Source organism: Scyliorhinus torazame, chromosome 3 (genome assembly GCF_047496885.1).
Source record: "Scyliorhinus torazame isolate Kashiwa2021f chromosome 3, sScyTor2.1, whole genome shotgun sequence".
In the NCBI taxonomy this organism is placed as follows: Eukaryota; Metazoa; Chordata; class Chondrichthyes; order Carcharhiniformes; family Scyliorhinidae; genus Scyliorhinus; species Scyliorhinus torazame.
In genome coordinates, this window is record NC_092709.1 from 112194311 (window position 1) to 112212238 (window position 17928).

A 17928-nucleotide genomic window follows, 5' to 3' on the forward strand; every position below is an offset into this window, starting at 1 on the left:
GCCCCCAGGGGGCTAGGAGCGGCGGCACGTCATTTACACGCGCCGGGCCTTGACGCCGCGTAAAAGCGGCGCCGCGTACATGTCGCGGCCTGCGCCGCGTAAATGACGTCACCTGCACATGCGCGGTTGCCGTCCTCCCCGAGGCCGCCCCGCAAGATGTCGGATGGATCTTGCGGAGTGGCGGAGGAAAGGAGGTCCTCCTTCAGAGAGGCCGGCTCGCCGATCGGTGGGCAGCGATCGCGGGCCAGACCCCTTTTGAGGCCCCCCCCACCCCCCGGTGCAGGAACACCACCCCCCCCCCCCCCCCCCCCCCCAGCGTTCCCGCGCTGTTCCCACCGGCAACGACCAGGTGTGGACAGCGCCGGCAGGTACCCGTCGTGTTGGGCAGGCCGCTCTTACAAACGGCGAGCGGCGATTCTCCCAGCGGCTAGTCGTGATTCTCGCCGTGCCTGTTTGGGGGGGCAGGGAGAGAATCGCGTGCGGGTGTCGGGGCGGCGTGGCAGGAGTCGCACGGCGCTCCGGCGATTCTCCCACCCGGCGTGGGGGGGGGGGGGGGGGGGGTGATTCCGCCCAGGATTGATCATCCTTATAATGTTAATTGCAAGAGTGTGTTTGTGTTTATGGGGTGAGTGTGTATGTGAGGGGTAACTGTGTGTGGGGTGAGTGTGTATGTGAGTGTGTTGGGGGATGTGTGTGTGGGGGGGTTGTGTGTATGAGGGGTAACTGTGTTTGTGTGTGGGGGTGAGTGTTGTGTGAGGGGATAAGTGTGTGTGTGAGAGAGAGAAGGCAAGAGTGCATCTGAGAGAGAGGGTGAGTGTCTATGCTTGTGAGAGCATAAGTGTGTGTGAGGGAAAGAGGATGTGTGTGTGTGTGTGTGAGGGATGGTGAGGGTGAGTATATATGACAGTTGCGGGCAGGTTGTTTCCACTGGCGGGTGAAAGCAGAACTAGGGGGCATAGCCTCAAAATAAGGGGAAGTAGATTTAGGATTGAGTTTAGGAGGAACTTCTTCACCCAAAGGGTTGTGAATCTATGGAATTCCTTGCCCAGTGAAGCAGTTGAGGCTCCTGTATTAAATGTTTTAAAATAAAGATAGATAGTTTTTTGAAGAATAAAGGGATTAAGAGTTATGGTGTTTGGGACGGAAAGTGGATCCACAAAAGATCAGCCATGATCTCATTAAATGGCGGAGAAGGCTCGAGGGACCAATGGCCTATTCCTGCTCCTAGTTCTTATGTATATGCGTCTGTGTGTGTGTGTGTGTGTGAGGGGAGTGAGAGGTAGGGGAGAGCATGTGGCTCACGTTCCCATTCACCCTCACACTTGAACAGGCACTCTCACTCATTGTCACAGTGGGCAATTGTGAGTGAGTGAGCACCCTGGGACTGGGTGTGAGCTCGACACGCACTCTGGCCCTTTCACATGCTAATGGTTGCCTTCATTTATTACTCTTTCTTTTAATCAATTTATTGTTGTAACTTTTTATGCTCAGCAAGTGGTACCTTTTCATATATCAGGGGCGTCTTTCTCCGACCCCCCGCCGGGTCGGGGAATGGCCGTTGGCCGCTGTGAATCCCGCCCCCGCCGAAGTCTCCGGTACCGGAGATTGGGCGGGGGCGGGAATCGGGCCGCGCCGGTTGGCGGGACCCCCCACTGGATTCTCCAGCCCGGATGGGCCGAAGTCCCGCCCAGAAATTGCCTGTCCCGCCAGCGTAAATCAAACCTGGTATTTACCGGCGGGACCAGGCGGCGTGGGCGGGCTCCGGGGTTGTGGGGGGGGGCGCGGGGTGATCTGACCCCGGGGGGTGCCCCCACGGTGGCCTGGCCCGCGATCGGGGCCCACCGATCCGTGGGCGGGCCTGTGCCGTGGGGGCACTCTTTCCCTTCCGCCTCCGCTACGGCCTCCACCATGGTGGAGGCGGAAGAGACTCTCCCCACTGCGCATGCGCGGGAAACTGACAGCGGCCGCTGACGCTCCCGCGCTTGCGCCGGGAAACTGACAGCGGCCGCTGATGCTCCCGCGCCGCATTTCCGCGCCGTTGGGGGAGAATTTCGCCCCAGGTTTTTTCAGAAATTCATGTTAATGTGCCAAATCCTGGGCGGGATTCTCCGCTCCCGCGGCGGTTGGGAGAATCGCCTGGGTCGCCAAATTTTCCCGCGACGCCGGTCCGACGCCCTCCCGCGATTCTCCCAAGCGGCGAGGATGGCCCCTTCGAGTTCCGTGCAACGCAGGCCGGAGAATCGCCCGATACACCCAAAATGGCGATTCTCCGGCACCCCTGCTATTCTCAGGCCCGGATGGGCCGAGCGGCCAGCCCAAAACGGCGGGTTTCCCCCCGACGTCGTCCACAACTGGTCGCTGCCAGCGGACAGTGCGGGAACTGCCGGGGTGGGGGGGGATGGGATCCTGCACCGGTGGGGGGGCCTCAAATGGGGCCTGGCCCGCGATCGGTGCCCACCGATCGTTGGGCCGTCCTCTCTGAAGGAGGACCTCCTTTCTTCCGCAGCCCCGCAAGATCCGTCTGACATCTTCTTGCGGGGTGGACTCGGAGAGGACGGCAACCACGCACGCGTGGTTTGGCGCCGGCCAACCCGCGCATGCGCGGATGACGCCAGTTATGCGGTGCCGGCCGCGTCATGTATGCAGTGCCACCTTTACGTGGCGACAAGGCCTGGCGTGTGTAAATGACGCGGCCCTGCTCCTAGCCCATTATCGGGCTCTGAATCGGTCGGGATAGGGGTCGTTTCGCGCCATCGTGAACCTCGACGGCGTTCACGAAGGCGTGGGCACTTCGGCGCGGGAGCGGAGAATCGCACCCCTTATCTTTCCAAAATTTGCTCATCGGCCCCCTGAGCGTGAGAGAAACTGAAATGTGGGCCCCCCACATGAACAGGTTGAATAAGCCTGATGAATTGTCAAAAATCTTTGGGACTGCCAAAGCTGTCGATGGATTTAATTCTGCTGGCTTTAAATTTAAAAAAGGCTGGAAGACAAAAATCACAGTACTTGATATTTTATTCTGTCTGGTGACATATGCTTGCGAGCTATCATAGGAGTTGTGTTGCAATGACTGATTTCACAAACTAAGATTATCACAATAGGATGCCTGTTAAGTGAACAATTTGATTGACAGCTCCAAATGGTTATAGAATTGAAATGCTTGTTTTCATAACAGATTATTTGAAGGAACTTTGATGCATTGAATGGTTTATTTATTGATGTGTATTTTTTTGTTTAAAATAGTAATGACATCAATAGATACTGCTTTATTTTATGTCAGCATGGCGATTTTGGCCTTGGGTGACTGTGTGGAGTTTGCACATTCTCCCCATGTCTGTATGGGTTTCCTCCGAGTGCTCCATGGATTGGAGCCATGCTAAAATTTCCCCTTAAGTGTCCAAAGATGTCCAGGTAAGGTGGGGTTACGGGGATAGGATGGGGCAGTGAGAATGGGCCTGGGTTGAGTGTTCCTTCAGAGGGTCGGTGTGGATTTCATGGGCCGAACGGCCACCTCTGTGGCATGAATTAGCACTAAGTTGGCATTGGGGCTATAAAGAGCCAGGGGGATGTGGTGGAAGTAAAGCTACCGTGGGATTGGGTAGAGGGACATGTAATGGAATGGGGGTAGGAGAACCATGGGCATGATGGGACATGGGGAATGTGTGGGGGAGTAAGGGGGTTGAGGGCTGTGGGGCTGTTTCTTGTTTTGATCATTTAAAGAAACTAAATTCAGCAAAGTGCCAGAGCACAGAGGCAGTCCTGTGGCTCAGGCCACCTTTGCACCCGGAGGCTTCTGCATTCATTTTGTGGGAGACAGGCCTAATCCAGTCCTTCCCAATGCAAATAGGAACTGCGGGCTGCGTTTAAAGGCTGCGTTTGCAGAGCTAGGAATTCTTCTGTTTCTGTGATCGGGAGTGAAATTCCGGGTCAATAAATTTAGATTTTTCTGTTAATCCTGAGGTGCTTCCATCTATAATAAAATTGAAGCCCACTGACAAAAATTAGATATCAAGATAATTCTTTGTTACTCTCTGGGAGTATCATGACACTAAGAAGTGAGAGGATTGTTTAGGTTTACTACAGCAGCTGTATGGAAATGTGTACTGGAATAAATTCCATAAGGACAGATATCACTCGGTCACATAAACATACGCAGTGAAAGAAAATGTAAAGTCAAGTGTGCAATCAGTTCTCTTTTGTCATTGTTCTGTTACTGGTTAGCAAATTTAGAATAATATAAATAACTGGATTTGAATAAATGGTGTATTATTTTTTCAGAATAGAAACAATGTTGCCAACTTAATTCTTTCGTACAACTTGAGGTGACATGCCACTCACAGTCCTTGATCTATAAAATTTTATAATTTGTCCAAAAATACAAGAAAAACGTCTTACCCACTCGACAGAACTCTCCCTCCCAACCTGGGCTACAGCAGCATATTCCTGTTGGAGAGCAATGTCCATTCCTACAGTGACGTGAGCACTCTGATGCTACTGGCTGTGGAGGCTGCACCGATCTCTTACATTCTTCTGGAACCAAAGCTCTATTTTAAAATGAAGAAATGGCAAATGGTTATGTTATTTGGCTGATCTTGCGTTACATCAAACCTCCACTATCAGATTTGTCAGATTCTATGAATAGAGGCAATTCAATCACACAGGTCAATCAACAGTTTACTCATTATCTTTCAAATGTAAAGTTTTATTTTAATAATGAAAACCGCTCACTGAAATAGAAGACAGCCTAGAAATGACATTGTTCAACATTCATAATTGGATACTTTGGGGTGAACTTTCCACCGGTGGGATTCTCCGTTCTGCCGGCAGCATCCCCGCCAGCGGGTTTCCTAGTGGAATAGGGTGCCTAGAGTTGGAAATCCCATTGGCTCGTGGCAGGAACGGAGAATTCCGTTGCCAGCGATGGAATGCCGCCGAGAAACACGCGTCTGGGGAGGTGGAGAATTCACCTTATTTTACATTATTTTGTTATTTCAACTTAGATTTTAAATACTTTATTTCAAATATATGAATGGCTTCATTGGTGTAATTTCATAGCATATTTTCTGGATGTAAGCAATATCTATTACTGCTTACATTTAAATACATTTAGCATTTAATGGACTAACTCTGGTGTTTATACTTCAGGAATGGAATACTTTACACAACCGACTGATGATGAGAAGGGTGGCACTGAACAACAACAAAAAAAGAACAGATACGATATGTGATAGCGGCCGACAATGGCCTGGATTTGCATGTGGAGGAGGCCTCGTGTGGGGTCGAGCTTGAGGGCCCTGCTCCCGTTTTGCCCGGGAAGGCACACTAGCAGTCCTGTCGTTGTGTCGTCTCTCAAAATATGGAACCAGTTGGAGTGAAATTATGCACCGGATAAATTCAACCTCATCCTTTGCTAGGATGAGCCACAGTTTAAAGTGTTGCATACGACTTGGGCCCATATGAGTGGGTTTTTCCCGGAGGTGGAGGATGTCTGCGAGAGATGTGGGAGGGGGTTGGTGAATCACACTCATATGTTTTGGGCGTGCACAAAGTTGGGGGTTTTTGGGCAGCGGTTTTTGAGATTCTGTCATAAATAGTGGGGGTGAGGATGTCACAATGCTGTTTGACGGCGATCTTTGGTGTTATGGATCTGCCGGAGCTGCTGAAGGGGATGGGGCCGAGGCCATGGCCTTTGCCTTTCTGATTGCCCGGCGGCAAATCTTACTGAGTTGGAGGTCGGCAGTGCCATCGGGTGTCTCGGCATGGCTGGGGGATTTGTATGAATTTTTTAAACTGGAGAAGATCAAGTTCACTCTCAGGGGGTCGGAAAAGAGGTTCTGTGTAAGATGGAGGTTCTTTCTGTCTTTATTTGAGGATCTACTTGGTTGGAGGAGAGGGTTGGGGGAAGGGGGTATTGGAGAAGCTGAGGGAGAAAAAGGGGAAAATTAACAGCTGTTTGGAATGTGTTTATATTTGGCTCTTGTGTGTGTATGTTCTTGATTGTGTACAGAATAAAATATATTTTAGAAAGAATGGCCTCGATTTCCTCAGAGCCAGACCTCCATCAGAGGTGCAGCCAAAACCCTCATGTCACCATTGCTTCTTTTGCTTTATTTTATATGGCCTCTTCTCATTCTTCCTCCCAAAATGAGTTACTTCACACTTCAGTGCATTAAATTTAATCTGCCAGTTATATGCCCATTCCACCGGTTTGTCTATCCATAGAATCTCTACAGTGCAGAAGGAGGCCTTTGGCCATTTAGTCTGCACCGACCGTTTGAAAGAGCACTCTGCCTAGGCCCACTCCCCCACCCCATCCCCGTAACACCACCTAATCTAACCGTTGGACACTAAAGGGCAATTTGGCATGGTCAATTCACCTGCCCATCCTTGGACTGTGCTAGGAAACCAGAGAACCTGAAGGAAACCTTCATAGTCAAGGGGAGAATGTTCAAACTCCACAGTCACCAAAGGACAGAATTGAACCTAGGTGCTAGGCACTGTGAGGCTGCAATGCTAACCATTGTGCCACCGTGCAACTATGTCCATTCGAAATTCTACACAATCTTTTTGACAATTCACAATGCTTCCAAGTTTTGTGTCATTGGCATATTTCGAAATTGTGTCCTGTAGACTAAGGTTTAGGTTATTAATATTTATCAGAAAGGGCAAGGATTCAGCACTGATCACTGAGGAACTCCACAATAAACTTTTTTCCAGTCCAACAAAATATCCCGTTGACCACTGCTCACTGTTTCTGTCACTTAGCCAATTTTATATCCATGTTTTTACTGTCCCTTTTATTTCACAAGCTCTAACTTTGCATATAGGTCTGCTGTGTGGAACTTAAATGTCTTTTGGAAATCCATGTACACTACATGAATAGCATACGTGCATGAACTCTTCCCATTACCTCATCAAAAAAGCAAGTCAAACACAATTTGGCCTTAAAAAATCCATGCCAGCTTTCCTTAGTTAAACAGCATTTGTCCAATTAACTTAATTTTGCCCTGAATGATTATTTCTAGAAGATTCCCCATCACTGAGGTTAAACTCACTGGCCTGTAGTTACTGGGCTTATCTTTGCACTCTCTTTTGAATGAGGCATTGTGATTCTCCTGTCCTCTGGCACCAGCCCTGAATCTAAGGAAGACTGGAACATTCTGGCCAGTGCCTGTGCAGTTTCCGCACTCACTTCCCTCAATGAATGCATCTCATCTGATCCTAGTGCTTTATTAATTTTGAAGTACGGACAGCTAATTCAATATCTCCTCCTTATCAATTTTAAATCCTTCATATTTCTGTACTACTTCCTCTTTCACATTGGCCTGGGTAATGTCAGGACTTCAGTGATAAAACGGGGAAAATAAGAAATCCAATAATTGGGAATGTGGGGCGAAATTCTCCGGAAACGGCCCGATGTCCGCCGACTGGCGCCCAAAACGGCGCAAATCAGACGGGCATCGCAGCGCCCCAAAGGTGCGGAATGCTCCACATCTTTGGGGGCCGAGCCCCAGCATTGAGGGGCTAGGTTGGCGCCGGAGGAATTTCCGCCCCGCCAGCTGGCGGAAAAGGCCTTTGGTGCCCCGCCAGCTGGCGCGGAAATGACATCTCCGGGCGGCGCATGCGCGGGAGCTTCAGCGGCCGCTGATGGCATTCCCGCGCATGCGCAGTGGATGGAGTCTCTTCCGCCTCCGCCATGGTGGAGACCGTGGTGGAGGCGGAAGGGAAAGAGTGCCCCCACGGCACAGGCCCGCCCGCGGATCGGTGGGCCCTGATCGCGGGCCAGGCCACCGTGAGGGCACCCCCCCGGGGCCAGATCGCCCCGCGCACCCCCCAGGACCCCTGAGCCCGCCCGCGCCGCCTTGTCCCGCCGGTAAGGTAGGTGGTTTAATTTACGCCAGCGGGACAGGCATTTTAGCGGCGGGACTTCGGCCCACCCGGGCCGGAGAATCGAGCGGGGGGGCCCACCAACCGGCGCGGCGCGATACCCGCCCCCACCGAATCTCAGGTGCCGGAGACTTCGGCAACTGGCGGGGGCGGGATTCACGCCAGCCCCCGGCGATTCTCCGACCCGGCGGGGGATCGGAGAATCTCGCCCGTGGTCTGGTGGTTGCATGTTTAAAGGAAAAACAAGCTATTTTTAAATGGAAATTGGGAAAAAGACAGATTTGGCTGGGTGGATGGGGAACAGTATTTTACCTAAGGCAGGTTGGTAACAATGGGAGATGCATTGTCAAAAGTTAAAGTAGAAATGGTAAAAATTCAAAAGAGAAGATGGAGATGAACTTTACATTTTAAAAGTTGAGCTCACGTTTCTAAAGGTAATTAAAAGTGACTTTTGAGAAGGTAATTTGTTCAGATAAGGTAAGGTTAAAAGAAAAAACATTAGTATATCCGAGGCAAATTTACTCTATTCAAGGGAGCTATTCTGAGACCAAAGCCCATGCAGCAGGAAGCTGTGTCCACTCTCAACAAACTATGCCTGGAAAAAGCCTGTTTTGAGAAGCCAGTTGTCTGTACACTAAATTGGAAGCAACCCCAAAAGATAGAGGTGCCTAGTGTGCCTTTGACAAGGTGCCGTAGAGGAGACTGTTAAATAAGTTAAGAGCCCATAGTTTTTTGAAGAATAAAGGGATTAAGGGTTATGGTGTTTGGGCCGGAAAGTGGAGCTGAGTCCACAAAAGATCAGCCATGATCTCATTGAATGGTGGAGCAGGCTCGAGGGGCCAGATGGCCTACTCCTGCTCCTAGTTCTTATGTTCTTATGTTCTATGTGTTAAGGTAGTATCCTGGGTAAGGTAGTATGCTGGAAAATTGACTGCGTCATCTTAACCCCCAAAATCCCCGACAGACTCTTAACATAGAACATTACAGCGCAGTACAGGCCCTTCAGCCCTCGATGTTCAGCACCGACCTGTGAAACCACTCTAAAGCCCATCTACACTATTCCCTTATTGTCCATATGTCTATCCAATGACCATTTGAATGTCCTTAGCGTTGGCGAGTCCACTACTGTTGCAGGCAGGGCATTCCACGCCCTTACTACTCTCTGAGTAAAGAACCTACCTCTGACATCTGTCTTATATCTATCTCCCCTCAATTTAAAGCTATGTCCCCTCGTGCTAGACATCACCATCCGAGGAAAAAGGCTCTCACTGTCCAACCTATCTAATCCTCTGATCATCATGTATGCCTCAATTAAGTCACCTCTTAACCTTCTTCTCTCTAACGAAAACAGCCTCAAGTCCCTCAGCCTTTCCTCATAAGGGGCGAAATTCTCCTACCCGCCCCGCCACATTTCTGCCCCGACCGGCCGGCGGGAGTCTCCGTAACACCGGCCGGTCAATGGGGTTTCCATTTGTGGGGCAGCCCCACGCCGTCGGGAAACCCCCGGGCGCCGGCAAAACGGAGACTCCCGCCGGCAGAGAATGACGCCCATGATCTTCCCTCCATACCAGGCAACATTCTGGTAAATCTCCTCTGCACCCTTTCCAATGTTTCCACATCCTTCCTCTAATGCGGCGACCAAAATTGCACGCAATACTCCAAATGCGGCTGCACCAGAGTGTTGTATAGCTGCAACATGACCTCATGGCTTCTAAACTCAATCCCTCTACCAATAAAAGCTAACACACCGTGCGCCTTCTTAACAACCCTCTCAACCTAGGTGGCAACTTTCAGGGATCTATGTACATGGACACCGAGATCTCTCTGCTCATCCACACTGCCAAGAATCTTACCATTAGCCCAGTACTCAGTCTTCCTGTTATTCCTTCCAAAATGAATCACCTCACACTTTTCTGCATTAAACTCTATTTGCCACCTCTCAGCCCAGCGCTGCAGCTTATCTATGTCCCTCTGTAACTTGTAACATCCTTCCGCACTGTCCACAACTCCACCAACTTTAGTGTCATCTGCAAATTTACTCACCCATCCTTCAGGTCATTTATAAAAATGACAAGCAGCAGTGGCCCCAAAACAGATCCTTGTGGTACACCACTAGTAACTGGACTCCAGTCTGAACATTTCCCATCAACCACCACCCTTTGTCTTCTTCCAGCTAGCCAATTTCTGATCCAAACTGCTAAATCACCCTGAATCCCATGCCTCCGTATTTTCTGCAGTAGCCTACCATGGGGAACCTTATCAAACGCTTTACTGAAATCCATATGCACCACATCAACTGCTTTACCCTCATCCACCTGTTTGGTCACCTTCTCAAAGAACTCTATAAGGTTTGTGAGGCACGACCTACCCTTCACAAAACCGTGTTGACTATCTCTAATCAAATTATTCCTTTCCAGATGATTATACATCCTATCTCTTATAAACCTTTCCAAGATTTTTCCCACAACAGAAGTAAGGCTCACTGGTCTATAGTTACCGGGGTTATCTCTACTCCCCTTCTTGAACGCAGCCTCCCAGAAGCTGTCCAATTTCCAACACCCCCATGGTTTACCGGCCCCCTCCCACACCTCTTGCACACACCTGCTATCCCCGGGATGAACCTACTCATCCGGGCCCGAGTCATATGAATCCTATGCACCACCTTAAACTGTATAAGGCTCATCCTTGCGCAGGAGGAGGTTGCAGTGACCTGGTGCATTACTTCACTCCAAACTCCCCACCCCATCTCCATCCGCAACACCTACCCCCACTGCTGCTTGATCCCTTTCACGAAGGCTGCTCCCTTCTCTCCCAACCACCCATGTATATCCCCAATCTTTCCATCCCCCACACATCTGGGAGCAACAACTTCTCTAACAGCGTGTACTATGGTACCTGGGGAAATGAGGGCAGTTCCTTCCGCGCAGAAACCCTCACCAGTTACTCAAACTCAAACTTCTCCCACAACTCCTCCAGCCCTGCAAATTTACCCTCCACAAACAAGTCTCTAAGCAGCACTATCCCTTCCTCCTGTCATTTTCTGTACATCCCATCCAGCCCCCGACACAAACCTATAGTTTCTACAGACCAGGACCACAGTCGCATTTTTTCGGTATTAGCCGCCCAATAATAATGCAGCAACTTCGGGAGCGCCAGATCCCGCCTCTGCCTTTGCAAGAGGGCCTACTAACCCTTGCCAACTGTCTGACCAAACAAGATCAACTTGTCCACCCTCTGGAAAAAGGCCTTTGGGAGAAAAGTTTTTGCCCAGAACAGAAGTAAGGCTCACTGGTCTGTAGTTACCGGGGTTGTCTCTACTCCCCTTCTTGAACAAGGGGACAACATTTGCTATCCTCCAGTCTTCTGGCACTATTCCTGTTGACAAAGATGACTTAAAGATCAAAGCCAAAGGCTCAGCAATCTCCTCCCTAGCTTCCCAGAGAATCCTAGGATAAATCCCATCCGGCCCAGGGGACTTATCTATTTTCACCCTTTCCAGAATTGTTAACACCTCCTCCTTATGAACCTCAAGCCCTTCTAGTCTACTAGCCTGAATCTCAGTATTCTCCTCGACAACATTGTCTTTTTCCTGTGTGAATACTGACGAAAAAAACATACAAATTTCCTCAAAGAGCGAGAGAACATCTGAAAATGTATACAATTGGTACCAAAGTCCACCATTCAGCCCACCCCCAACTCATGCTCCTTGATGAAATCCTTTGCCTCTTCTGGGGTCGCAAAATAATGGGTGGAATTCTCCGACCTCCCGCCGGGTCGGAGAATCGGCACGGCGCCGTGCGAATCACGCCACGCCACGCCGCCGGGACGCAATTCTCCACAATGCGGAGAATTGGCGCCATTGGCGCCGGCGTAGTCGGCGTGCTGCTGGTCGGGGTATGGGCTGACTCTCCGGCCACGGGCTGGCACGCCGATTCTCTGGGCCAGATGGGCCGTCAACAAAAAGCCGAGTCCCGCCGGCGCCGTTCTAACATCCTCTGAGCCAGCGGGATCTCGGCATTGAAGGGTCCAGGTGCGGGGTCCACCGATCGGCGGGCTGGCCTCTCTGCCCCCCGGCCTCTTTTCCTCCCCTCCTGTAGCCCTGTGCCATTTGGCATTGGGGCCGCCGTGGGGAAGAAGGCCACTGCGCATGTGCTAGTTGGCACCGGCTCAACTGCGCATCCGTGGACCCTACTCCAGCGCCGTCCTAGCCCCCTGTGGGCCGCAGAACGGGCTCCCACTCCCGTTTTTACTCCAGCGTTGGCACTTAGCCACCCGTTGGGAGAATCCCACCCAATATTCCTGGTACTCAAAGTTACCCAAAGTTTGGCCGGGTACAGTATCCTGAAGTGGATCTAGCGCCGATATAGCACAACCTTGACCTTATTAAACCGTGCCCATCTCTTGGCCAATGTCCGCACCAATGTCCTGGTATATCCAGAACTGATTTCCTTCCCAGCTGATGTCCCGACACGCCCTGGCCCACCTCAAAATCTTTTCTTTGTCCTGAAATTTGTGCATACGCACAATCACTGCCTGCAGCGATTCCGCTGCTCTCGGTTTCTGTCTCAAGGAGCTGTAGGCCCGGTCCACCTCTGGGGCCTTGTCTAGTACCTTCTCCTCCACCAACATCCTTGCGACATAGCTTGTGGCGTTCGTCCCATCAACTCCCTCAGGCATGTCCACAATACGAAGATTCTGCCACTGAGACTGATTCTCGTCATCCTCTACTCTCGTACACAGCATCTTACAAACATCCCCCATGATCGCCATCTCCGTTTCCAGCAATACGATCCAGCAACTCTGGCCGGACACTACCTTCTCCATTCTTGGATCGCCGATGCTTACACCTCCAAGCGCTTCTCCACTTGATCCAAGACCCCGCAAAGAGGTGCAACTGCCCCGTCAATCGCCTTCGACCAGTCCCCCTGCATCTCCTTCCATTGCTGCTGAAGTTCCTCTTTGATGAAAGTGATCAGCCCCCTCCAGCTCTTGGGTCAAGGCTGTCACCGTTTTTAACTGGGTCTGATATCCCATAGACATTCCAGTCCAGTAGAGAACTAATCACCCTCCACTCTCCTCACAACTGTCCACCAAAGTCCCCCGAAAATCGGGTAAAAAGGATCCAAAACTGAAACATTTCCTCGCCATATTTGTCCCTTCCAAATGCTTTACCTCTCACTAATAAAAATAATCTTTATTATTGTCACAAGTAAGCTTACATTAAAACTGCAATAAAGTTACTGTGAAAATCCCCCAGTTGCCACATTCTGGCGCCTGTTCGGGTAGACCGAAGGAGAATTCAGAATGTCCAATTCACCTAACAAGCACGTTTTTCGGGTCTTGTGGGAGGAAACCGGAGCACTACTCCAGCTGGAATTCCATTTGCCATTTTCTGCCCATCTGACCAGTTCATTGATAGCTTCCTGCAGTCAATGGCTTTCTTCCTCATTATCAACCACGTAGAAAATATTCATATTATTTACAAACCCTTGAAACATCCGACATGTATATATCAGTATTGAGCCCTGCAGAGCCATACTGGAAATAACCTTCCCGTCACAAAAGTACCAGTCAATCATAGTCCTATGCTTTCTGCCACTGAGTCAATTTTGGATCCAACTTTCCACTTTCTCTTGGATCCCATGTTCTTTTAATTTGCTGATCAGTCTAACCTTGTCAAAAGCCTAGCTAAGATACCTACTCCTGTTTTTGCAGAGTTAGGTGGGCTCTACACATTAGACTAAGTCTATATGTTTGCCCCTTTGTTTATTTGCAGTGCTGATGCCTTTATAATCTTACTCTAGTGTTCATTAAGTGGTTGTCCTAGGTGTTAGTTGATTCTGCCTGCCTAGCAGCACTTGTTTGTCAGCCGACTGTGTATTTCACTAGATATTACAGTACTCTATTAGGGGCTGGTTTAGCCCAGTTGGCTAAACAGCTGGTTCATAATGCAGAACGAAGCCAGTAGCGCGGGTTCAATTCCCATACCGGCTGAGGTTATTCATGAAGGCCCGTCTTCTCAACTTTGCCCCTTGCCTGAGGTGTGGTGATCCTCAGGTTAAATCACCACCAGTCAGCTCTCCCCCCTCAAAGGAGAAAGCAACCTATGATCATCTGGGACTATGGTGACAGTACTATATCCCTGTCACTTACTGCTGCTGCCCGAGAGTACTGTGGTAACCTGAAGGATCAGTTAGCTGTTTGTAGTGCTTTTCCCTGCACCCTTTCTCAAAAGCCTTCTATTTAATTATTTTTCCCCACAGAGGCGTTTTAATTAATGAATTATCCCGAGAACTCCAATCTTTCGGTGATTAATTTTCCTCAGTCCTAACCTTTAATTAAATTTGTCATTAGACAATGTTCAATTAGTTCATGTTCCTGGTATAAGGGCATTTTCCATTTATTAACCTTTTGTTAATCTTTTGTTAATTTCCTCACCAAATTATTGAATTCATTGCCAACTTAATTGGGTGCTAATTTCCTTACAGTCTGTACAAGGGCTACTTCAAGTTAATCTTCAAGGGGGGGGGGGGGAGAATGCCATAAAATCCTGGCTTTAACTTGCAGCAGGTTTGTAGCAAACCTTTGATTGTCACCTCTCAGGTAAATTGCTAACTGACTTCGACTGGCTTCTCCCTAGGTTCTACCGTCATCCTAATGCCAACTTTGCTACATCGTCCTCTTTTCTTACCCAACTGGCCCGACTCGGCTCTTTTCGCCTTCTGCTATATCACATCAATGTGCCCCATCCCCATCTTTTATAGATTGTGTGGAGGTCCAGAATAACGACAATCTCTTTTGGGTCAGCTGATTTCTTGAAGAAGGAAGTATGAAGTGGTATTATGGCTGCCAATGTAGGTAAATTAACTCTTAACCTTCAGTTTCAGGGGACGGTATTCAATGAAGGCAATAGGGATTTTGCCAGACCAGTGAGAGCCCACGCACTGACTCTTTTCAGGAATGAACGCCTGCAGAAATATGTGCCCATAAGACACTTAATTGGGCAGCTGTGGGCCTTCCCTATGAAGAAGTACCTTGGGGAAGGTGGGGGATTGGGTGTGGAGGTCCCGCATGCTGAGGGCTACTTCATTGTTCAGCAAAGCCACCAGGGATGCTGCGCTGGTTGCTCCCAGCCAACAACCAGCCAAGGACTACGATTGCCATGGACCAAGGCACAGGTGTGTGATGGTAGGAGTGGGAGGTCATGGGGTGAGCATTACATTGGAGGGGGGGTCGGCAGCAAGGGTATGAGGCTGCCCTTTAGCGGGCCCCCTTCCCGGTACCGGATCACTCGATCTGGCACTGTGGGCGGAATCTTGTGAAGGCTAGAGGGGTCTCGGCCACTGGCTGGAGACCCGGCAAGAGTCCAGCATTACCATTACGGAGGTAGAGGGAAACATTGAATTATGGCCTGTCGTCAGTAGTGAAGAAAATACTGGAGTCCATTATAAAAGATTTAATAGCAGTGCAGAAAACAGGGGCAGGATCGGACAGCGAAAGCGTGAATTTACGAAAGGGAAATCTAACTTGGCAAATCTACTGGAATTCTTCGAGGATGTAACTAGTAGACCTGAGGAGAGGGAGCCAGTGGATGTGGTTTATTTGGCCTTTCAGAAGGCTTTCCACAATGTCCCACATAAGAGATTAGCATGTAAAATTAAAATGCATGGGATTGGGGGTAGTGTATTGAGATGGATAGAAAACTGGTTGGCAGACAGGAAGCAAAGAGTAGGAATAAACATATCTTTTCCAAGTGGCAGGCAGTGACTGGTGGGGTACAGCAGGGATCAGGGCTAGGACCCCAGCTATTCATAATATATATTAATGATTTAGCTAAGGGAACTAAATGTAATATCTCCAAATTTGCAGATGACACAAAGCTGGTTGGGAGGGTGAGCTGTGAGGAGGATACAGAGAAGCTTCAGTGTGATTTGGACAAGTTGAGTGAGTGAGTGAGCAGGTGCAGTATAATTTGGAGAAATATGAGGTTATCCTCTTTGGTAGCAAAAACAGGAAGGCAGATTATTATCTGAAAGGCTATAATTGAGAGAGGAAAATGTGTAATGAGACCCGAGTGTCCTTGCACACCAATCGCTGAAAGAAAGCATGCAGGTTCAGCAGGTGGTGAAGACGGCAATTGGTATGTTGGCCTCCATAGTGAAAGGATTCGAGTCCAGGAGCAGGAATGTCTTGCTGCAATTATACAGGGCCTTGGTGAGACCACATTTGGAATATTGTGTGCAGGTTTCTTTATCTGAGGAATGGTGTTCTTGCTATGGAGAGAGTGCAGCAAAGGTTTACTAGACTGATTCCTGGGATGACGGGACTCAGATATGAGTAGAGATTGAGTCGGTTAGGATTATATTGGTTTAGAAGTAGGCCGAATAGCCTACTTGTGGTCCTATATTCTATATTTCTATCTCTTTCGGGAACGCTCACCACATCTTGCTTCACGCAGGCACTTGACTGGACAGTGACAGGTCTTCCCTGGGGCTCAAGGACCCAGGGGGTGGAAGCCCCTACCATCAAGAAGTGTGAATTAGAGGCCAGCATCTCTACTTCATAAGAACATACCGGAGAGATGGTGGTTGCTACGAGTAGGCTAACCACCAAGGCCTAGGATCGTTGCCAGATCCCAGGCTAGAGGTGAGTGATGGTGGTTTGCTGGTGGTGGGGGAGGGGGGCGGTAGCAAGGACAGGGTTTGGCTCTCATTGGGACCCCCACTTACTGATGCAGATCCCTCACCCAGACATTGAGTGCCTTTGATAACGGGATCCCCAGGAGTCCACAAGCAATCCTGCATGGGTTTCCTAGTTATGCTCCCTGTGTGGCAAGTCACCATCTGTCGCTGGGTTAATACTGGTGGCTGAATGGCGAGACCTGTAAGTTGGCATTACCTACCCAGTAAGGGCTTCAACTGGCAGTGGAATAGCGGTAGCACAGACGTTAGCACTGTTGCGTCACAGCGCCAGGGACCTGGGTTTGATTCCTGGCTTGGGTCACTGTCTGTGCCGAGTCTGCACGTTCTCCCCGTGTCTGCGTGGGTTTGCTCCGGGTGCTCCAGTTTTCTCCCATAAGTCCCGGAAGACGTGTTTGTTAGGTGAATTGGAAATTATGAATTCTCCCTCCGTGTACCCGAACAGGTGCCGGAGTGTGGTGACTAGGGGATTTACACAGTAACTTCATTGCAGCCTACTTGTGACAACAATAAAGATTATTGTTATTATAAGGTGATCCATGGGCCTTCCCACCAGAGACTTGATTGGGGTAGAGGTGGGAAGGCGGTGGAATCCCCACCAAACCTGCCATGGGGGCTGGGGGTGGGGTGGAGTCGTGGGGAGGTATTAAACTCTGCTTCCTGAATGGGATGGAATGTTGTGAGAACTGGCTGTTCTTTTGTTAACTGCACATTCTGCTTCTTCTTAGGCAGACCCTCAGGATATAGGATGACTTGCTTCTTTCTCTAGTTTGATGAGCTCTGCGATGGCTCATACATCCAGTGCATGATTCTGCACACTCTGCCACTTGCAGGTCAGGTAGTGCTTGAAGGATTGCATTGATGGGGTTTTGAAAGTTTGCGTTCTCCATCTGATTCCTTGACGTCACCTCTGCACGTTCCTGACAAAGTTTCTTGATGTGTTTGCTGTCTTCCCAAATGAGCTAGCTCTGTTTTGGTCAGTCACAGGCCAGGATCTCCCATGAGTCGGAGGGTATATTTGACATATTCAGGGATGCTTTGAGGAACATCCCAAAAGCATCTCTGCTGTCCTCCTGGGAGTCTCCAACCCATGACAGAGTTCCGAGTACAGCAGTTGCTTTGGGAGTCCGGTGTAAGGCATATGAATTACATGTCTTTCCCAGTATACAAACATACAAATTAGGAATAGGAAGAGGCCATTCAGCCCCTTGAACCTGCTCCACCATTCAATAAGATGATGGCTGATCTGATTTGGGCCTCAATGCCACTTTCCTGCCTACTCCCGGTACTCTTTGATTTTCTTGTTAGCCAAGAATCTATTTAACTCTATCTTAAAAATATT

General features: G+C 49.6%; 1 protein-coding gene across 3 annotated transcripts in view; it reads right to left on the reverse strand.

Annotated features, from left to right (window-relative positions):
* Positions 1–17928, reverse strand: part of hhip (hedgehog interacting protein) — a 435190-nt gene that overhangs the window by 32385 nt on the left and 384877 nt on the right. For all 3 annotated transcript variants that reach the window (XM_072496136.1, XM_072496135.1, XM_072496134.1), the window contains exon 12: positions 4396–4544. In XM_072496136.1, the coding sequence (XP_072352237.1) occupies positions 4396–4544 (149 nt within the window). The remainder of the gene's footprint in view (positions 1–4395; positions 4545–17928) is intronic.